Here is a 17,636-nt window from a genome sequence, read left to right on the forward strand (position 1 = left end):
TTCATATCTTTAATTTGTTCTTTTTATATATGTACATATTTATATATGTGTCTCTTTAGCACTAGTTCTAGTGGCTCTTGCATCTATTCTCTGAGCAAATGATTTTTTTTTATGGAACAAAAATGGGGTGAAACGAAATCATGAGGTGTTGGGGTGCAATGGAAATCCTTCTTGGAAAGTATATCTTTGAACCCTTTCGAATGAATACTATATACACTCATATATATAAATATATATATTTATATATATAATGTTATGTTTGGATATGATGGGGTAGACCACACCTTCACGTGAGCACTTTCTGTTGTCTCTCATGTCACCACACAACCTCATCATTAATAATCTTTCTATGTTTTTTTTTAAAACTTAATTATGTGGTTCATTGTTGAACTTAGTCCTTTTCTTTCCCCAAAAAGAAGAACAAAAAACTGAAAGTAAAAACAAAAGAATAAATAGAAGATTAAGCTGTATATTTGTGAACTTTTTATATCTACAAGCTAACTATATATATATCTATATATATGTATGTGTGTGAACTTTTATATATAAACTATAGTACTTGTCATCACATGTGAGAAAAAGATATAAAGTGAAGAAATATAAGAAGCTTCATGTGACCAAAAGGCAATGAGAGATAGCAACGTGTAAACATAATACATACATTAAAGTTAAGAAACACTGATTATTTGTTTTGGACTAGAGTTCTATAATTATTAACCAATACGAATGAATTAGGATCATTCATGGAATTTAGCAATATATATAATCATTAATTACGTACAATAAACTTATATATATATATATATTGGCAATAGTTGATAACACTGCTTTGGCCGTGAACCAGGTTAATATTATTGGTCCATATCGTTTTTATTGAATTCCTTCGTTTAATTATGAGCCTATGATTAAGTTATCATATATATATATTTATATACGAACTACACTAGATTAATTAGATAAATACTAATTATAAAAAGAGCAGCTTTGAGGTCATATTTAACACAGGCTCTAGCTACGTCCAACGCATCAGGTTGTTGAATTAGGTTTACCTATAAATAAATATTCAACGACTCTCAATTCGATACATTATAATTATTAAGCTAGGTGGTAGATATTGTCATTATATTATAAACACATATATATATTACTGTATATAATTTTTCTAATAAAAATGACCCAGAGGAAGGAAGTATTTTAGCTATATACTAGACTTATTATCGAATCAACATGCAACTGGACATGTCTTTGAAAAAAAGGAACCAAAAAAAAACACCATTCAATGATGTTAAATTTGTTAAGGGGTAAAATGTTTATATACTTATATATATATATATATCGAGTATATATATAAATGGATATTGCTATGCATTAATTTGTTAATTAAAATCAGTGAGATCGAGTACTATATATAATGAAGGATTTATTTTCATAAATTTATCTATGGTATATATCTTGTGATTATAGCCCTTGCTTATTCATGCTTAGGTTTTTAAGATCACATATATGATAGCTTAATTATTATAAACCCCTAAAGGTGGTCACTTTGATCACGTATATAGCAAACATTTTGATGGGTTTGAAACCCAATTAATTAGTTTTATTGACCAATATCAATAATTATATATATATGTATGATCATCATCCAACCAATGAAAAAAACATTATAATTACTTTTGGTATATAAAACTCATATAAGAATTTTTAAAAAGTTATATATATATATATATGGTAGTGACAAAGTGGATTAAGGGTCCCTCTCTCTTGACTAATAAATTAGGTTTAAGAATGGGACCATGAATCTTTAGCTCTCTCTCTCTCTCTCTCTCTCTCTCTCTCTATGTATATATATATACACACACACACAACATTATCTCACTTTTTACTATTCTATGATCATGACGGTATTGCCTTTCTCCAACCATAATAATTTACCACCTTTTTTTTCCTCATTGTTTTCCCACTCCATTATTTTATGTATTTATTTATATAAATAAATGTATAATAATTAATATTTTTCATTGCTACGAATGAGTAAAAAACACAACAAATTATCTCTCCATTATTTTCTCAGAATTTTATCCATGTTATTATATATTATTATTCTCCTTTCTCTCCCAAATTTTCCACCTCTTTTTGTCAGTTATATCTTATTTTCTTGTATGTGACCCCTCCTGGGTTCTGGGTCAGCTTTATTATTGCTAATTAATTGATCAGCTTAATAAAGACCTGTAAAAACTATGCAGATAATTATTTAATTACAAAAGTGAGATATAGTAATTAAATATCATTTATTACTTTTATGTTGTATTTATAGTAGATCTGATCTCATGACTGAATGCTCATGACATCTATATTAATACATATAATATATATATATATATATGATTTAAATAAAGAAAATCTCAGAGTTTATTGAATACACATTGAATAATTTTACCACTAATTATTAGTACAATATATATGTTTTTGGTTAAGCACACAGCTTCTTCTTGGTTGGCATGGTTTTTATTATGTTGTACATAGGACCATTATTGAAACATTAATGTTGGGAAATTTTAGTGCATATTTCATGCCAAGGGGACCTCATTCAATCACACAAATATCTATCAAATCAATATTTATAGTATTTAGTTAAAAAGAAAATAGTTTGGTATGTTTATTAGTTTATTCAAATATATATGTTATAATTAATTTAAATTATTATTTAAAAAAAATAATAATAAATTGGACAAATCACAACAAGCCACGTATCACCCCAGTCAACATTTAACAAAAATAACCGATTGAAGAACTAATAACGACCATACTATTTTTGCAATTATTTTCAATATTTTTTCCTTAAAAAAATTAAGCATTAAAATACTATATTTTTTAGGGGTGTTCATAAAACCGTACCCACCGCACAAACCGTCTACACCGCACCACTCCGCACTGCAATTTGCGGTTTAGAATCATTTGCGATGTGTACTGTTTTATGAACACCCCTAAAAAGCATAGCATTTTAATGCTTAATTTTTTTAAGGAAAAAATATTGAAAATAATTGCAAAAATAGTGCGATTTGCGATTTTAAATTTTATAAATGTGGTTCAAACCACACCGCACCACATCATTATATATATTAACTTTTTTATATTATTTTTTTCAATTTTACTACATATAAAGTTAATGCATAAATATTTATATAATATAATATACATATTATCTAGAAAAAAATATATAATATTTCATAAGAAGTTAACGTATATTCTACTTCAATCTAAATATATTCATCCTTAATTAAAATAATATTTACTTTTATATTACAATTTTTTTTTGTTATCAGTTTGTTATATTTTTATTGTTTTGCTTAAAGTTTATTAGCTTATTGTACATTTAATTATTTTGTTAAACACTCTATGGTTATGAGATTTATTATGAATATTTCTTAATTATAATATTTAATTGTTAAATTATTTGGCGATAGGTATTAACCGCCCACACCGCATCGCACCGTACCACACCGCATTTTTGCGGTACGAGTTGCAGTTTGGAAAATTGTTCAAACCGCCAATACGGTGCGATCCAAAAAATTAGAGAAAAACCGCACCACCCGCACCACGAACACCCCTAATATTTTTATAAACTTTGAGTATTATTGATACAAAAAATTATACATCACATCCATATATGTCCCTCCATGTTGTGTGAATGTAAAACACTATAGAGATAAGGTGGTGGCACAATATTAGCCATTAATTGCATTAAAAAGTGTTATATATATTGTGTGTGTATGTATATATTGTGATATAGTGCATATATAATGGACCCATAGCTAGCCTGTTCTCACCCAAATGTGGGTTAAGCTTAGCCAGTTCGATCATGGCATATGCAGTAGTTGCTGGCTGGGCGCACCATTGTCGACTTTGTTAGGTCATCAAGCAGTGAATGAAAGCTGTTTGTCAAAATGCTCCAGTTGCTACTTGGGGTGGTCCAACCCTTGTCTTCAATTTTCACTACCTTTGCTTGCATTATCATTCATGTATATATATATATATCCTATTAATGCAATTCTTATTAGTAAATATATATTTTTTAATTAATATATAGCAAAAATTTATCTTATTATTGATGATAAAATTATTACCAACCTTATACCCTCCTTTTATACTTGTTATTAATTTTAATGATAGAGTGGGACTCAAATCACTTTATACATATGATCGATCATATAAGGTTATGTTATGTTATGTCACTCTTGAACTCATCAATTAGCTCTAGTCTCAGGTTACAAAATTTATGTCATAATGATAATAATAAGACAATTTTATCAGAAGGGGTTTATTATTTATGATGATTTCATGGATCATATTCATGTGTAATATAAATGGGAAGCCCAACACAATTTTGTCACTGTTTTTATGACTAATTATTATAAGTATACATCTTGGAGAGGCATAGTATAGATATATATATATGTAGTGTGGGAAAATAAAACAAAAAAATATATATAAACAATCAGAACAAAACAAAACTAATTAAAAAGTGGGACTATGTATACAAATTTTCAACTAACAAAACTAAGAAGAGTGGGTCCTAAAGTGGCTATTATATAGTGCTGGGAGTTAAGATAAGGACTTTACCTAGGGCGGCAGTTGGAGGCAAAGAGATATGTAAGTTCAGGGAGTTGTAGATTATATAATGATCAATTTCAACTGCATTATTAGAAAAAATTATAAATTTGTTGAAATATAAAGTATATGTGTTTTAATTTGTAAATTTTTTGATTTGTTGGACATATATCCCCATCAATATAAAATTTTGGTGATAAAAGTCTTTGATGTTACCTTTTTGTAGCAAACGAGCACTTTTGGCTGTGAAATTCTAAGTAGATTTATTGGGCCACATGTTAAATACTTAATTAATTATTTTAAAAATAAATTTGATCAATTAAAACCTCCACCACAACAATATTGGGGAAAACTCCTTAACGTTATCTTTTTGTAAGAGGCGAGTACTTTTATATAGGTGATAAATATTAATTAGATCTGCTAAATGCGAGCGAAAACACACGTGTCGATATCTTACCAGGCGGCCACATGTTAAATCCTTGATACATATCATACCAAAAAAAATACAAATTTAGGTAGCGAGAGTGGAGTGTAAAATCTCATCCCTGGGAAAGAACCACCGCGAGAAGTAGATAGAATGTGTTATTAATGGTAAAGTGTTACGTGTGCATTGAGAAATGAGTTAGTGTGGTAGTGTCCGGTAGTGCCTGTGGCTGCACGCATTAGATTCATGTGGGATATATGGTATGCGAGGGAGGGAGGGACTATATATGTGCATATATTTATGGTTGCTGATATATATAACTATTTTTCTTCCTTGGTTTTTTTAACTACTATTGGTAAATCTCTCAGTGTTCTTGTCCCGTGAACAGTTTTCGGTGTAATTTTTTTTTATGACCGTGTATATTGTAGCTATTTAGAGCTTCCTACAAATTTTCAAAAAATTCCAAATAGTTCATAGTATCGAAAACTAAGTTCAAACATGTTGTTGCACGCGTGACTAAATTTTTATATGTGCGTGGAAAACATCATGTTTGAACCTAGATTTCGGTACTATAAACTATTCGGAATTTTCTGAAAATTTGTAGGATACTCTAAACAACTACAATATACACAGTCATAAAAAAATCGTGTCGAAAACTATTCACGGGTCGAGAACACTGAAGACCCCCACCGGTAGGCTTAAAGCGAAGCCCATATATAAAAATTGTCATATATATATATATGAATTTTTTTAGGTTTAGGCATTTTTTAATTTCGACACTTGGAGAATTATAACCTAATTTTTTTTTATGATGACGTATATTATAGTTATAATAGGCATCCCGCCAATTTTTTAGAAATTTTGAATAATTAATGGTGCCGAAATTTAAACATTCAGTTGCACGCGTGCCTGATTTTTTTTATACGAGTGGAAACATAAGGTTTGAACTTTGATTAATTTCCCAAAATTTTGTGGGGTGCATACTATAACTATCATGTATATTGTCATAAAAAAATAGGTTATAATTTTTTAAAATACCGAAAGTACCAAAAATAGAAAATGCCCTACATTTATGTAAAGATATGTATGTAAGCATTAAATCTCACCATTAATTGGTGCTCCTATATAACTTAAAATAAGCTCATTCATCACTTCTTCTCACGCCCAACACATGAGCCAGCTTTAAAGCCAAGTAAATGAAAAAAAGACACACAACAGTGCTGCTGCTATATCTATATATAATATCTATATAGTTCCTCTAACCAACTTACCTTACACATTTATAATCTCTTTCTCTATATCTTTCTTTCTTCCATATAAGTCTAAGTCTAACCCTTTTTCTTTCCATTTCTTCCATGTTTGTACCACCCACCACACTACTCTTCTCTTTTTTCTTTCCCTTTTAATTTTCATTTTGGGATTGTTGTTGTGTCAACCAATATTTTCCACACAATTAATGTACATAAAGTTATTGCTTATATACTTAATTCACCTACCTAAAATTATACTTTATACACTTCAAGATACACTTTATTATACAAATTGGTTTTTATTAGCAAAATAACTTTTTTTAATAATAATAATAATAATATATACATGTATATATTTTTTTTATAATTTTGTACATAGTATTTGTTTAAACTTACTCGACGTCTTATTTATTACACTTGACACACACTTTATTTAAAAGATTATTTTCTAAAAAATTATCAAATAAAAATCATTTTGTAAAAAAATATTTCCACCAAATTACTCTTAATAAATTTATACACATCAGATTAATTATATAAAAAAATTATATTTACTGAGTTACAATAAATATAAATGTGTATGTACATAAATATGTGAATTAATTAAGCATTATTTTCCAAATATTTGTAATTAATTTATTAGGGCTATAATTTGTTCCTTTTACAGTAATCTCAGCTAAATATAATTAGCTACATTACCAAACGGCAGTTGTCTCATCATTTAAACAAGATTAGTTATTATAAAAAGGTTATAATGAAACATTTATATTATATATATTCATTCACATATATATGTATATATTATTTTCTGTTAAGTGAAGCATATTTATATATTCACCTCTAACTACTAAAGGTCATAAGAATAATCTGTTTATAAAATTGTCATTTATATTAATGATTGCTTAAACCAATTCACTAATGACAAACACTACAATAACCAGAAAAATGAATTAAAATTGGGTTAATTAATTAATATATTTTCTGAATAATATTACCTTATTTTTATTAAGTGAAATCAATTAATAATATGAAACAAAAGCAGGTAAAAAAACATATAGATTTATTAGCTTTCACGTGATTGCATCAGGGAATTGTCTTACATTTTTATTATTTTATAGTAAAAATAAAAAATAAAAATAAATCTTTTATAATAAAAATTAAAATATTTTCTTTATTTTCCGCATGCCAAATTCACATACAGTAAAGCTATATTTACTGAGTTAAAATGTTTTGGAATTTGTCTAAAGTAAATTAATTAAAAAAAAAAAGTTACAGGCTTCCCAAAAGCTTAAAGAACTCAATAGATATATCATCATATTCCCATCTTTTTCTTTAGAAAAAAACACTTGTTGGAAGAAAAAGTGTTTTAACTATTCAGAACATTAATATAAGGTATTATTATTATTGTTGTTTAACACAACAACTGAAATATATTCGAGACTCACATAAATGAAAATAGTTTTTTTTTAAGATTATTTTTATATTAGTGTGTGGTGTTAGCTAAAGAAAATAAAAAATATTGGAGAAAATAATAATGGGGTTAAGTTTTTTTTCTTCTGCTTTTCAGTGCTCTTAAATTAAAAACATGTATTAATTATAGAGTTCATATACCAATACTCAACATAACATGAAAATGTGTGATGATTTAATGTCTTGTTTAATTAAAAAAGAAAAGGACAGACATTGATGAGTTACTCATAAATATGAAGTGAGAACACATTTTTTTTTCTAAAAAAATTTGTACAATGTAAGTAAATTTAAAAAGCAAGTGTTAAATAATTGAAACTTTAATTTTCAAGATTGGTCCATAAATATGGATTTTTCAGAATTTGTTTTGTCAAAAGTTAACATTGATGATTAAATTGATCGGATGGTTGTTAATTGTTTAATGTATGAGTAAATCAAATTTAATTTAAATTTAAAGTATATTATATCTTAACCTAAATATATAAAACAAAATTTATAATATACATGACAGAATACATTTTTCTAAGGGCTCACTTGCAACTCCACCCAAGGGCTCTGTGGTAAATTTCATTTTAACTATAGGTATCATTACCACAAAAAATATTAATATATATAATTGTAAAAAAATGGTGATATTCATCATTTTACAGAGCAAAATGCCAAAGAAATGGTACTATTGGCTCTTATATATGCTTTTTACAGTGATCATTTCCTTTCATCAAATTAAAAGTTTTTGGAGTTTCTTGTTTGGTACTCCATCTATGTTTACTTTTCTTTACACCATGGCCTCTCTGCATTATATTCTTTGGTCCCCAACCCCAACACCAACTTTGTTTAATATTTTCTTCTTTCTAGTTTAATATACTATATTATTTTTCAGGTCAAAAACTCTGAATAATTGACTGTACACTAGGTTAATTAATTGTTGCTATAACCAAAGTAAATTTCCATTGGCCAAAATTTATGGCTCTACACTTACCTAAATATTCTATTCAAGAGCAAATTATTTTGCTTGATTTTTACATCAAAATATGAGTAGTGGACCATATTCAATAATAGAGGTAAATATTGTGATATATTTACCAAACAAAAAAAATGTAATATATTTAATGCTACAATGCACAATTGTAAAATTTGAAGCAAAAATTAATATTTTATTAATACTTATTTGATATTTTATTTAAAATATACAAAAAATAATAATTTTCCTTTATATTTTATTGTTATAATTAAAAATAATAAGATAAAAAGTCTAGCATTTAATAAAAATGACAAAAAATAAATAAAAAAATGTAACATTTATGTCGATACAAAATATACATTATGCTATATTTTGTGTCAAACTTGACACAACTTTTAGCATGTGCCAAATTTGACTGAGTTTTTAGCACACTATTAGAGCAATTTTTTTTTTGTTGAGTGTGTTATATTTTAGTACTGCATCACTAATTTGACACTCTATTATAGATGCTCTTATATTAGATGAAATTCATATAATTAACAACTCAAATTTCATTTCATTTTCATTTTAGATTTATCATGATACAAAATCAATGTAAAAATCTGTAATTACCAAACCTATATCTCTATATATAATTTTATTTGTTAGAGGTTTTATTTAGCGCATAATAAAAGGATTTTTAATTATTTTTTTTCCAAAGAGGTAGTAGATAGTCAAGTGTCATTATTAATTTTGTTCTTTCTTTGAGCATTATTACAAATAAACTATTAAAATTGTTAAGTGCGAACATGTGTGGATATACATTTATATACATATCTTAATAGTAATATATACATTTTGTGACCTAAAAATGGAAGTAGGTATTCAAAAGATTAATATTCGTAATTAATATATTTATATAAATTATGGACTAAAAAAGAGCATAATACATTAGTTATAATGTCATTATCTCGAGATTAGTAGATTACATTTATTCAAAGAAATATATTATCAGTCAGAAAAGACCATTCTCATCCATTGATGTCGTATCCTTAGAGCATACGATAGAACAATAGAAACAAAGCTATGGAAAATTACTATAATACCCTTGTATTATTTTATAAATAAAAAATTCAAACCAATTAATTATTGCCCATAATAAAGAATACTTTATCAAAATAAGTTTCTCTCTCTCACTGCTTACAATAAGATATTGAATATGAATTTATGTTCATCATATCAAATGAAAACTGCACTATTTAGTATGGGAGGAATATATGTATGTCATATGTGAATAAATTAATATTGATTTTTTTTTTATCATTTTCTAAAATATTTAATGCATGCAGGGATTTTAAATGGACAAAGTAGTCACAATCTTGACAATGTTGTTATACTCATCTTGTGTTCAATGCCAGCAAACTCAGATGTAAACTAAAAACTAATGGCTTGAAACCAAAGGAAGTTGAATTAGAGGGGTATTTTTGTAAATTCACTTAAATTTATCTCTGAAGTACATTTTCCTTATTGAAATTGACATTATCTTCAATAATATACATATAGATCTATGAAAAAGGAGAAGGCTATGAAAGTCCTCCTTTCTCTAGTTGTTCAATTTTGGAAAAATTATCTCTAGATGGGGCCAAGTAAAATGTGTATTATTTTGGATGGAAAAATAATACATAAAAATACATTCTTTGTGGGTCTCATTTCCCAAAAGAGTCCATTAATTAGCATGATAATGACATAACCAAATCTTGTAAAAGAATCCAATAATACCATGTCCAATACACTACCTTTAGTTTTATAATTTTGATTAGAATTAAAATACTAGTATTTAATTAGTAATGACACAACCAAATACTTAGAATATGTGTGAATTTAAAGTTCTCCATACATATAAAAAGGCATAATATACTTTCATATGAAAAGGCATAGAGTATATAAACCATTTTGTGGCCTACCTAAAAAAGCATTTGCATCTCATTAAACTTTAATTGTGTAAAAGTATGAATTTATATATAAATATATCATGCATATATGAGAAATATTTCATCTATTTAGTGAAATAATTCAACTCTTTGAGAAGTGTTGGGAAGTGCATGTTTTAAAACTAAACAACATGAAATGGGAAATCACAAATGAATCCAAAAAAAATTAATTTTAAAAAAACAAATTGATAAAAAAAAAATTAAAATTTGACTTTCAAACCCAAATTAGTAAATAAGAATTGTTTCTTACTTTCTTCCATTCCAAAAATAAACTTATTTTAAACTATGGTAGTAAACTAATCCTAATACAAGCTGGTTTACACGTGGGATATGCCCAAGTTGATATTTCTCAATCAAACTCTTAATTAAAAATAAATGACAATTAATTAAGATATTTCCTTAACAAAACATTACCTTAAAAGCAAGTACTATATAAGTATAAGGGTAAGCATGTCAAATTGAATTATATAAAATTCATACATACAAACAAACCATATAATATAAACCATTTAATTTCACCTAATTATTTTTTTAATTATATAATATATTTACATTCAAATTATTTATCACACACAAGCTTCTCCCACAATTTATTATTATTATTTTTTTCTTTTTCCATTTTTTTTTTTAAATTACAAATGTCACCGCTTTCAAAAGAAGTATTATAGAAGTGAAAAGAGAAAGAGAGAGAGAGAGAGAGCGAAAGAGAGCTTCTTCTCATCAGATCTGCTCGTTACTATTGTCTTCTTCTGAATCTGTAAAATGGTTCCCGAGGTTTCACATTCCAAGCTTCTATGAAAAACTGGGTCTCCCTTAACTCGCTTTATCTCCCATTGATTCACTGAGTCGAGTCGTTTCTATGTATTCTGCTCTGTTTTTCTTAACCAAGTGAGTTTAAACCATAAAGCTAAAAAAAACTGATTTTTGGGTTGGCATTGGGTTCGTCGGTGGCTGTAAAGATCGCAATGTTGAGGCGAGTTTTGACGGAGCTCCATCGATACATGGAGTTGCGTTGAAGCTCAATTATTCAAGGGAGGTGGTAGTGGTGGTAGCAGGGGTATAGTTGTAAGATGTTTAAGTCGGCGAGATGGAGGAGCGAGAAGAACAAGATCAAAGCCGTGTTCAAATTGCAGTTCCATGCAACTCAGGTAGACATTATCTCAATTGGGTTTTGTTTGGTTGCCGAGAAAATGCTGGAAACGGAAGGATTTAATAATGGGTTGTTGAGTTTTGAAAATTTGCTAACTGTTTTGAAACTGTGAAACTACAAGAATCTTACTCAATTGAGCTTCACATTGTTGGAGCGAGCTCTCCAGTTCTTGGAAAGCAACAGCAGACCAAATTTTTCTTTTTCTTTTCTTTTCTAAGCAACCAAGCAAAAAAAAGTCAGAAAAGAGTATGAATATTTATGACATTTAATAGTGATCAAAATGTTTTGCTCATTGGGTTAATTTGTTTTATTGCAGGTAACCCAATTGGGTGTGGATGCCTTGATGGTGTCTGTGATTCCAGGGGAGCTGGGAAAACCGAGTGTGAAGTTAGATAAAGCTACCGTTCAAGATGGGAGCTGCAGATGGGAAAATCCAGTGTATGAAACGGTTAAATTTTCTCAGGAGCCAAGAACTGGGAAAATCAGTGAGAAAATCTACCGTTTCAGTGTCTCAAATGTATGTGAACTGTTTGATGAAGTTACTTTCAGCTTTAAATGTTTATATATGCATCTGTATAGTGATCTGTGTATCGGCATTATATCTTGCTCTTATCTGCTTGTGTAGGGATCGGGCAAAGGTGGTACCCTTGGAGAGGTTTCTATTGATTTTGCTGCTTATGCTGAAGCCAATAAGGCTTCTACCGTCTCTCTTCCACTTAAGAATTCTAGTTCTGATGCAATATTGCATGTTAGTAATCTTTCTCCTTGAGTTTGTGAATGTCTGAGATGAAAGACTTGGATGGTTGTTTTATCTTCTTGTTAACTCTTGCTTCTTCTTCTCTTTCTTTGAGTAGGTTTTAATTCAAAGGATACACGAAAATGTTGATCAGAGGTAATATGAGTTTCAATGTTACATTGTTTGTCTTTGAGTTTTGCAGATTTTGGTTCGTGATTTCTGATGAATTTGGTTTTTGTTGGAAAAATTAAAATGCAGAGAAGTGGAGGAATGTGATGAGGTGAAGTCTAGACCCCAAGCTAGGAGCTTAAAGACCCACTTGAGCAACGGTGATTCAGATGAAAACATTAGGATTGTGAGTTTCATTACATCTCTAATAAGAATAATTCTGAATTCTTTTTGTTTCTTATTTTGCATTTTGAAAATCTCAGCTAGATCCTGTGTTTTTCCACGGTCCAAATTAAACTTTATATAAAAGCAAACATGAGAAATGTATCAATGCTCTATTTTTCTTAAGTTCTTTCTTTTCTTTTTTTTTGCATGGCAATGTTTACAGGATGGGGCAATAAACAAACCCACCAACAATGGCGAGTTGAATGGAAACCGCAGAGCATCTAGCGGATCCGACATTACATTGTCAAGTTCTGATAGCAGCTCTGGAGTAAACACTCCACGAGAAGTTGGAGTAAGAAGTGTCGATGAGCCTTCATCTCTGAATCACCCATCTGTGCCTCATAAAAAAGAAGCATATGTCTCAACGGCCTATGAAGATCACCAGAGATCACAATGGGACTCGTATGGAAGTTCTGATCACGGAGTAAGTACAGATGGTTCAACACAAAGCTCCCACAACATCCTTACCAGAGAAGATTCTCAACAGGCTTCAGATGTTGAGATTGAAAAGCTCAAGGCGGAGCTTACTGTTTTGTCTAGACAGGTGGATGTGTCCGAGATGGAATTACAAACTCTACGTAAGCAGATCATAAAAGAGAGTAAAAGAGGGCAAGATCTCTCCAGAGAAGTTGCTAGTTTGAAGGATGAAAGAGATTCATTCAAGGCAGAATGTGAGAGACTTAAAAAACGTAATGACATTGCAAAGCTCAATAACAGATCGCAGTTAGAAGGTGGGGACGTTCGGGCTCTCCTTGACGAACTCAGACAAGAACTGAATCATGAGAAGGATTTGAATGCCAATCTAAGGCTGCAGCTTCAGAAGACGCAGGATTCAAATTCGGAATTAATTCTGGCAGTTGGAGATCTGGAGGAAATGTTGGAACATAAGAATAAGGAAACATCCAATCAACCCAAGCAATCAGGCTCTGATGAAGATGATGCAAAGCCAAGAGCAAATTTACGAAACTGCGAGACAGATGAGGATGAAGAACAAAAGGCACTGGAGAAACTTGTTAAGGGTCACAGTCATGCTAATAACACAACTCTTCTGGAGCAGAAGATCATTGACCTCTACAGTGAAATAGAGATATACAGGAGAGACAAAGATGAACTTGAAATGCAGATGGAGCAGCTTGCACTTGACTATGAAATATTGAAACAAGAAAACCATGACATTTCCTATAAACTTGAGCAAAGCCAGATTCAAGAACAACTGAAGATGCAGTATGAATGTTCTTCTCCTTTAAATGAGCTCGAGTGCCAAATTGAGAGCTTAGAGAAAGAACTGAAGACGCAGGCAGAAGAGTACACTGATTCTTTGGCAACAACAAAGGAGCTCGAGTCTCATATCAAAAGCTTGGAAGAAGAACTAAGGAAGCGATCAAAAGAATTATCTGATTCTTTGATAGCTGTAAAGGAGCATGAGTCCCATATCAAAAGTTTGGAGGAAGAACTGAAGACGCAGTCAGAAGAGTACACTGACTCTTTGGCAACAACAGAGGAGCTTGAGTCTCATATCAAAAGTTTGGAAGAAGAACTGAAGGAGCGATCAAAAGAATTATCTGATTCTTTGATAACCGTAAAGGAGCATGAATCCCATAGCAAAAGTTTGGAGGAAGAACTGAAGAAGCGGTCAAAAGAATTATCTGATTCATTGATAACAGTACAGGAGCATGAGTCTCATATCATAAGCTTGGAGGAAGAACTGAAGTCACAGTCAAAAGAATTCTCTTGTTCTTTGGTTACAATAAAGGAGCTTGAGTCCCGTACGAAAAGCCTGGAGGAAGAACTGAAGACACGGTCTAAAGAATTCTCTGAAGCATTGGTTACAATACAGGAGCTTGAGTCCCATACAAAAAGCTTGGAGGAAGAACAGAAGATGCAATCAAAAGATTTTTCTGATTCTTTGGTAACAACAAAGGAGCTTGAGTCATATATAAGAGTCTTGGAGGAGGAAATAGAGGAACAGGTACAGGGATTTGAAGCTGACCTTGAGGCTTTAACTGTTGCCAAAGTTGAGCAGGAGCAAAGGGCAATCCGGGCTGAGGAAGCATTGAGAAAAATGAGATGGAAAAATGCTAATACAGCTGAGAAGCTTCAGGAGGAATTTAGAATGCTTTCCATGCAAATGGCCTCAACTTTTGATGCAAATGAGAAGGTGGCAAAGAAGGCAATGACAGAAGCTAACGAATTGCGTGCGCAGAAAATTCAACTAGAGGAAATGCTTCAGAAAGCTAAGGATGAGCTCCAGCGAGTTAGGGATGATTATGAGGCAAAATTGCATGAGCTTTCCAGTCAAATAGATGATAAACTCACTCAGATGGAAAGAATGTCATCGGAAACTGACAGCATGACCAAGGAGCTCAAACATCATAAGAGGCACGGGGAAGAAATTAAGGAGACTTTCTCCCGGGAGATCTCTCAGCTCAGGGCTGAGATTGAGAGGCTCAAAACAAAGACTATTTCTGTTCCCGAGCAAGAAGAGCAGTACATGGAATTGAAGGCTGAATTGGAAAAAATGAAAACCTCTGCCAAGGAAAATGAGATGCTGGTAAAAACAGGAAATGTGGAAAGACATGAGCTCATAAATTCTATTGCTCTGATGAAGAAGGAAGCGAAGGATTCATTGAATAAAATAAAGAATCTCAAGGATGAAAAGGAGGCTACCGTTGAGCTCTTACAATCGGAGTTGGAAAAGCTTAAAGCACAGTATGATTTCTTAAAGCTGTCTGTGCTTAACGATGAGGCAGAAAAAGAGAAACTTAGAAAGGAAGTATCCTATTTAAGGAGTGATCTAAAGAAGAAAGAGGATGCACTCGTCATTATTGAGAAGAAACTCAAGGAAAGCAATGGGCGCACACCAATTTCAGATGGAACAAAAACCTCTCCAAAAAACAATAAATCTACGGCAGTGCCACGCGGTGGTCTGAAAGAAGTTGCTAGCATGAGGGAGAAAATAAAAGTGCTCGAGGTAAGCTAACATCTTGAATGAAAACTGCAACAATATATAGCTCTGCTGTGAACCTAAGATGGAAAAAATCCAGATTGGCAATGACTATGAATGTCCTTTTTTTGTTGGAGCAGAATCTGGATTTAATCCAATTGATGCTTCTTCTACTTGTTTATGTCAACTGTTGTTTATATTGGTAAATGTAATAATGCTGCTCAGTTTTTCCTCTTACAGGGACAAATAAAATTAAAAGAAGCAGCCCTGGAAATCTCATCTTCTTCATTTTTGGAGAAGGAAAAAGATCTTCAAAACAAAATCAACGAGTTGGAAAGCAGGATGGAAGAACTCAGTCATAGTAGTGCATTTCAAAAGGTTTGTAGCAGCTTGCTTAAGCTCAGAAAATGAAACCTCTTAAGGGTGTTTTAGATGGTGGTGTTTAGCTGAGCTTTAACAGTAAACATTTACTGACTATTTCAATCCATTCCACAGAGAATTCAAATTATGTGACTACTAATAACAATGCTAGTTTCCAATGGTTTTGCAATTGCGATTATGCTAATGAAATTTTCTGGTGTTGCAGGTAGTTAAAGATGCCAGTACATTAACTTCAAATGAAAATGAAATGCCACTGATAAAGAGGTAAGCATGGGAGTATTAAGCTCTTTTCTAGCAATTTCACCAATGGTTGTCAGGGGAGACTAACTTTATCTTTTTATCTTCATTTCAGAGATGAAATTGTAGCAGGAAACAAAGCCCAAAATGTCGATAGTGAAGATAACAATAAACTTGAGGAATTAGCAAGTGAATTGGCATCTTTGAAGGAGAAAAACAAAATAATGGGAAGTGAACTAAAGGAGATGCAAGAGAGATATTCAGAGATAAGTCTCAAATTTGCAGAGGTTGAAGGTGAAAGACAACAGCTAGTAATGACTGTACGGAACCTAAAAAATGCCAATAGAAAGAGCTAGCTAGTGAGGAGACTACTGGTTCCTGATATAGTTACATTTTATCTACATCAAAACCATACACCATGTATAGTCAAAAAGTGATTGGTTATGCTTACATGAGAAAATCCCAGATGCCAAATTCCTTGGACTGAATAAATTTATTATGTATACAGCCAAAATATGTATATCTTTTTTCTTTTTTTTTAATATATATATATCAGCCCAATTGGGTTTCACACAGATTACTTAGTCTCTTCTTCCATTGTAGTAAATGTTCTCCCACTCCGGTGCTCGTTTTGTAATTTTTTTTTTTTTACTTTCAATTGTAAGAGCTTTGTCATAATATGTAAGGTGTTAATTATAACATGCATTCTTTTTATTTTTCACAAATTAAAGTGGTTTCTTTTTCTTGTTCTTTGATGGCATTTAGACTTGTACTTAAAGAGCTTTATACTTTGAACTAGATTGTATAACAAATCTTGAACAGAGTATTAGAACGAAAAAGCTTAACCTCAAGATGAGATTAAGTGATTTATTTATAGAGGAGTAATTACAAAGAATGAAGTTGTTACAGCAAGAAAACTAACAAGAATGTTGGTAACAGAATTACAAAATTCAGTTAGAAACTAACATGAGCTACAACAACTAACCAACCTAACTGTATTGGTTATTATCCTCCCTCAAACGAAAGGGTGTAGACACCACTTTCAGTTTGGTTTTGAGATAGTGAAATCGATCAATCGGCAAGGACTTGGTGAGAACATCCACCACTTGATCAAT

The 17,636-nt window shown here is 30.7% G+C and overlaps 1 protein-coding gene across 1 annotated transcript; it reads left to right on the forward strand.

Moving 5' to 3' along the window:
* The first annotated feature begins 11,347 nt into the window (after positions 1–11,347).
* LOC133778381 (COP1-interactive protein 1-like) lies at positions 11,348–17,266 on the forward strand. Its single transcript, XM_062218278.1, has 9 exons — positions 11,348–11,828; positions 12,147–12,347; positions 12,456–12,578; positions 12,685–12,722; positions 12,825–12,921; positions 13,123–15,930; positions 16,144–16,281; positions 16,490–16,548; positions 16,637–17,266. Exons 1-9 carry the CDS (start codon positions 11,751–11,753, stop codon positions 16,875–16,877), a joined length of 3,783 nt encoding a protein of 1,260 aa, XP_062074262.1. The 5' UTR covers positions 11,348–11,750; the 3' UTR covers positions 16,878–17,266.
* Positions 17,267–17,636: the final 370 nt, after the last annotated feature.

Source organism: Humulus lupulus, chromosome 5 (assembly GCF_963169125.1).
Source record: "Humulus lupulus chromosome 5, drHumLupu1.1, whole genome shotgun sequence".
Classification (NCBI taxonomy): Eukaryota; Viridiplantae; Streptophyta; class Magnoliopsida; order Rosales; family Cannabaceae; genus Humulus; species Humulus lupulus.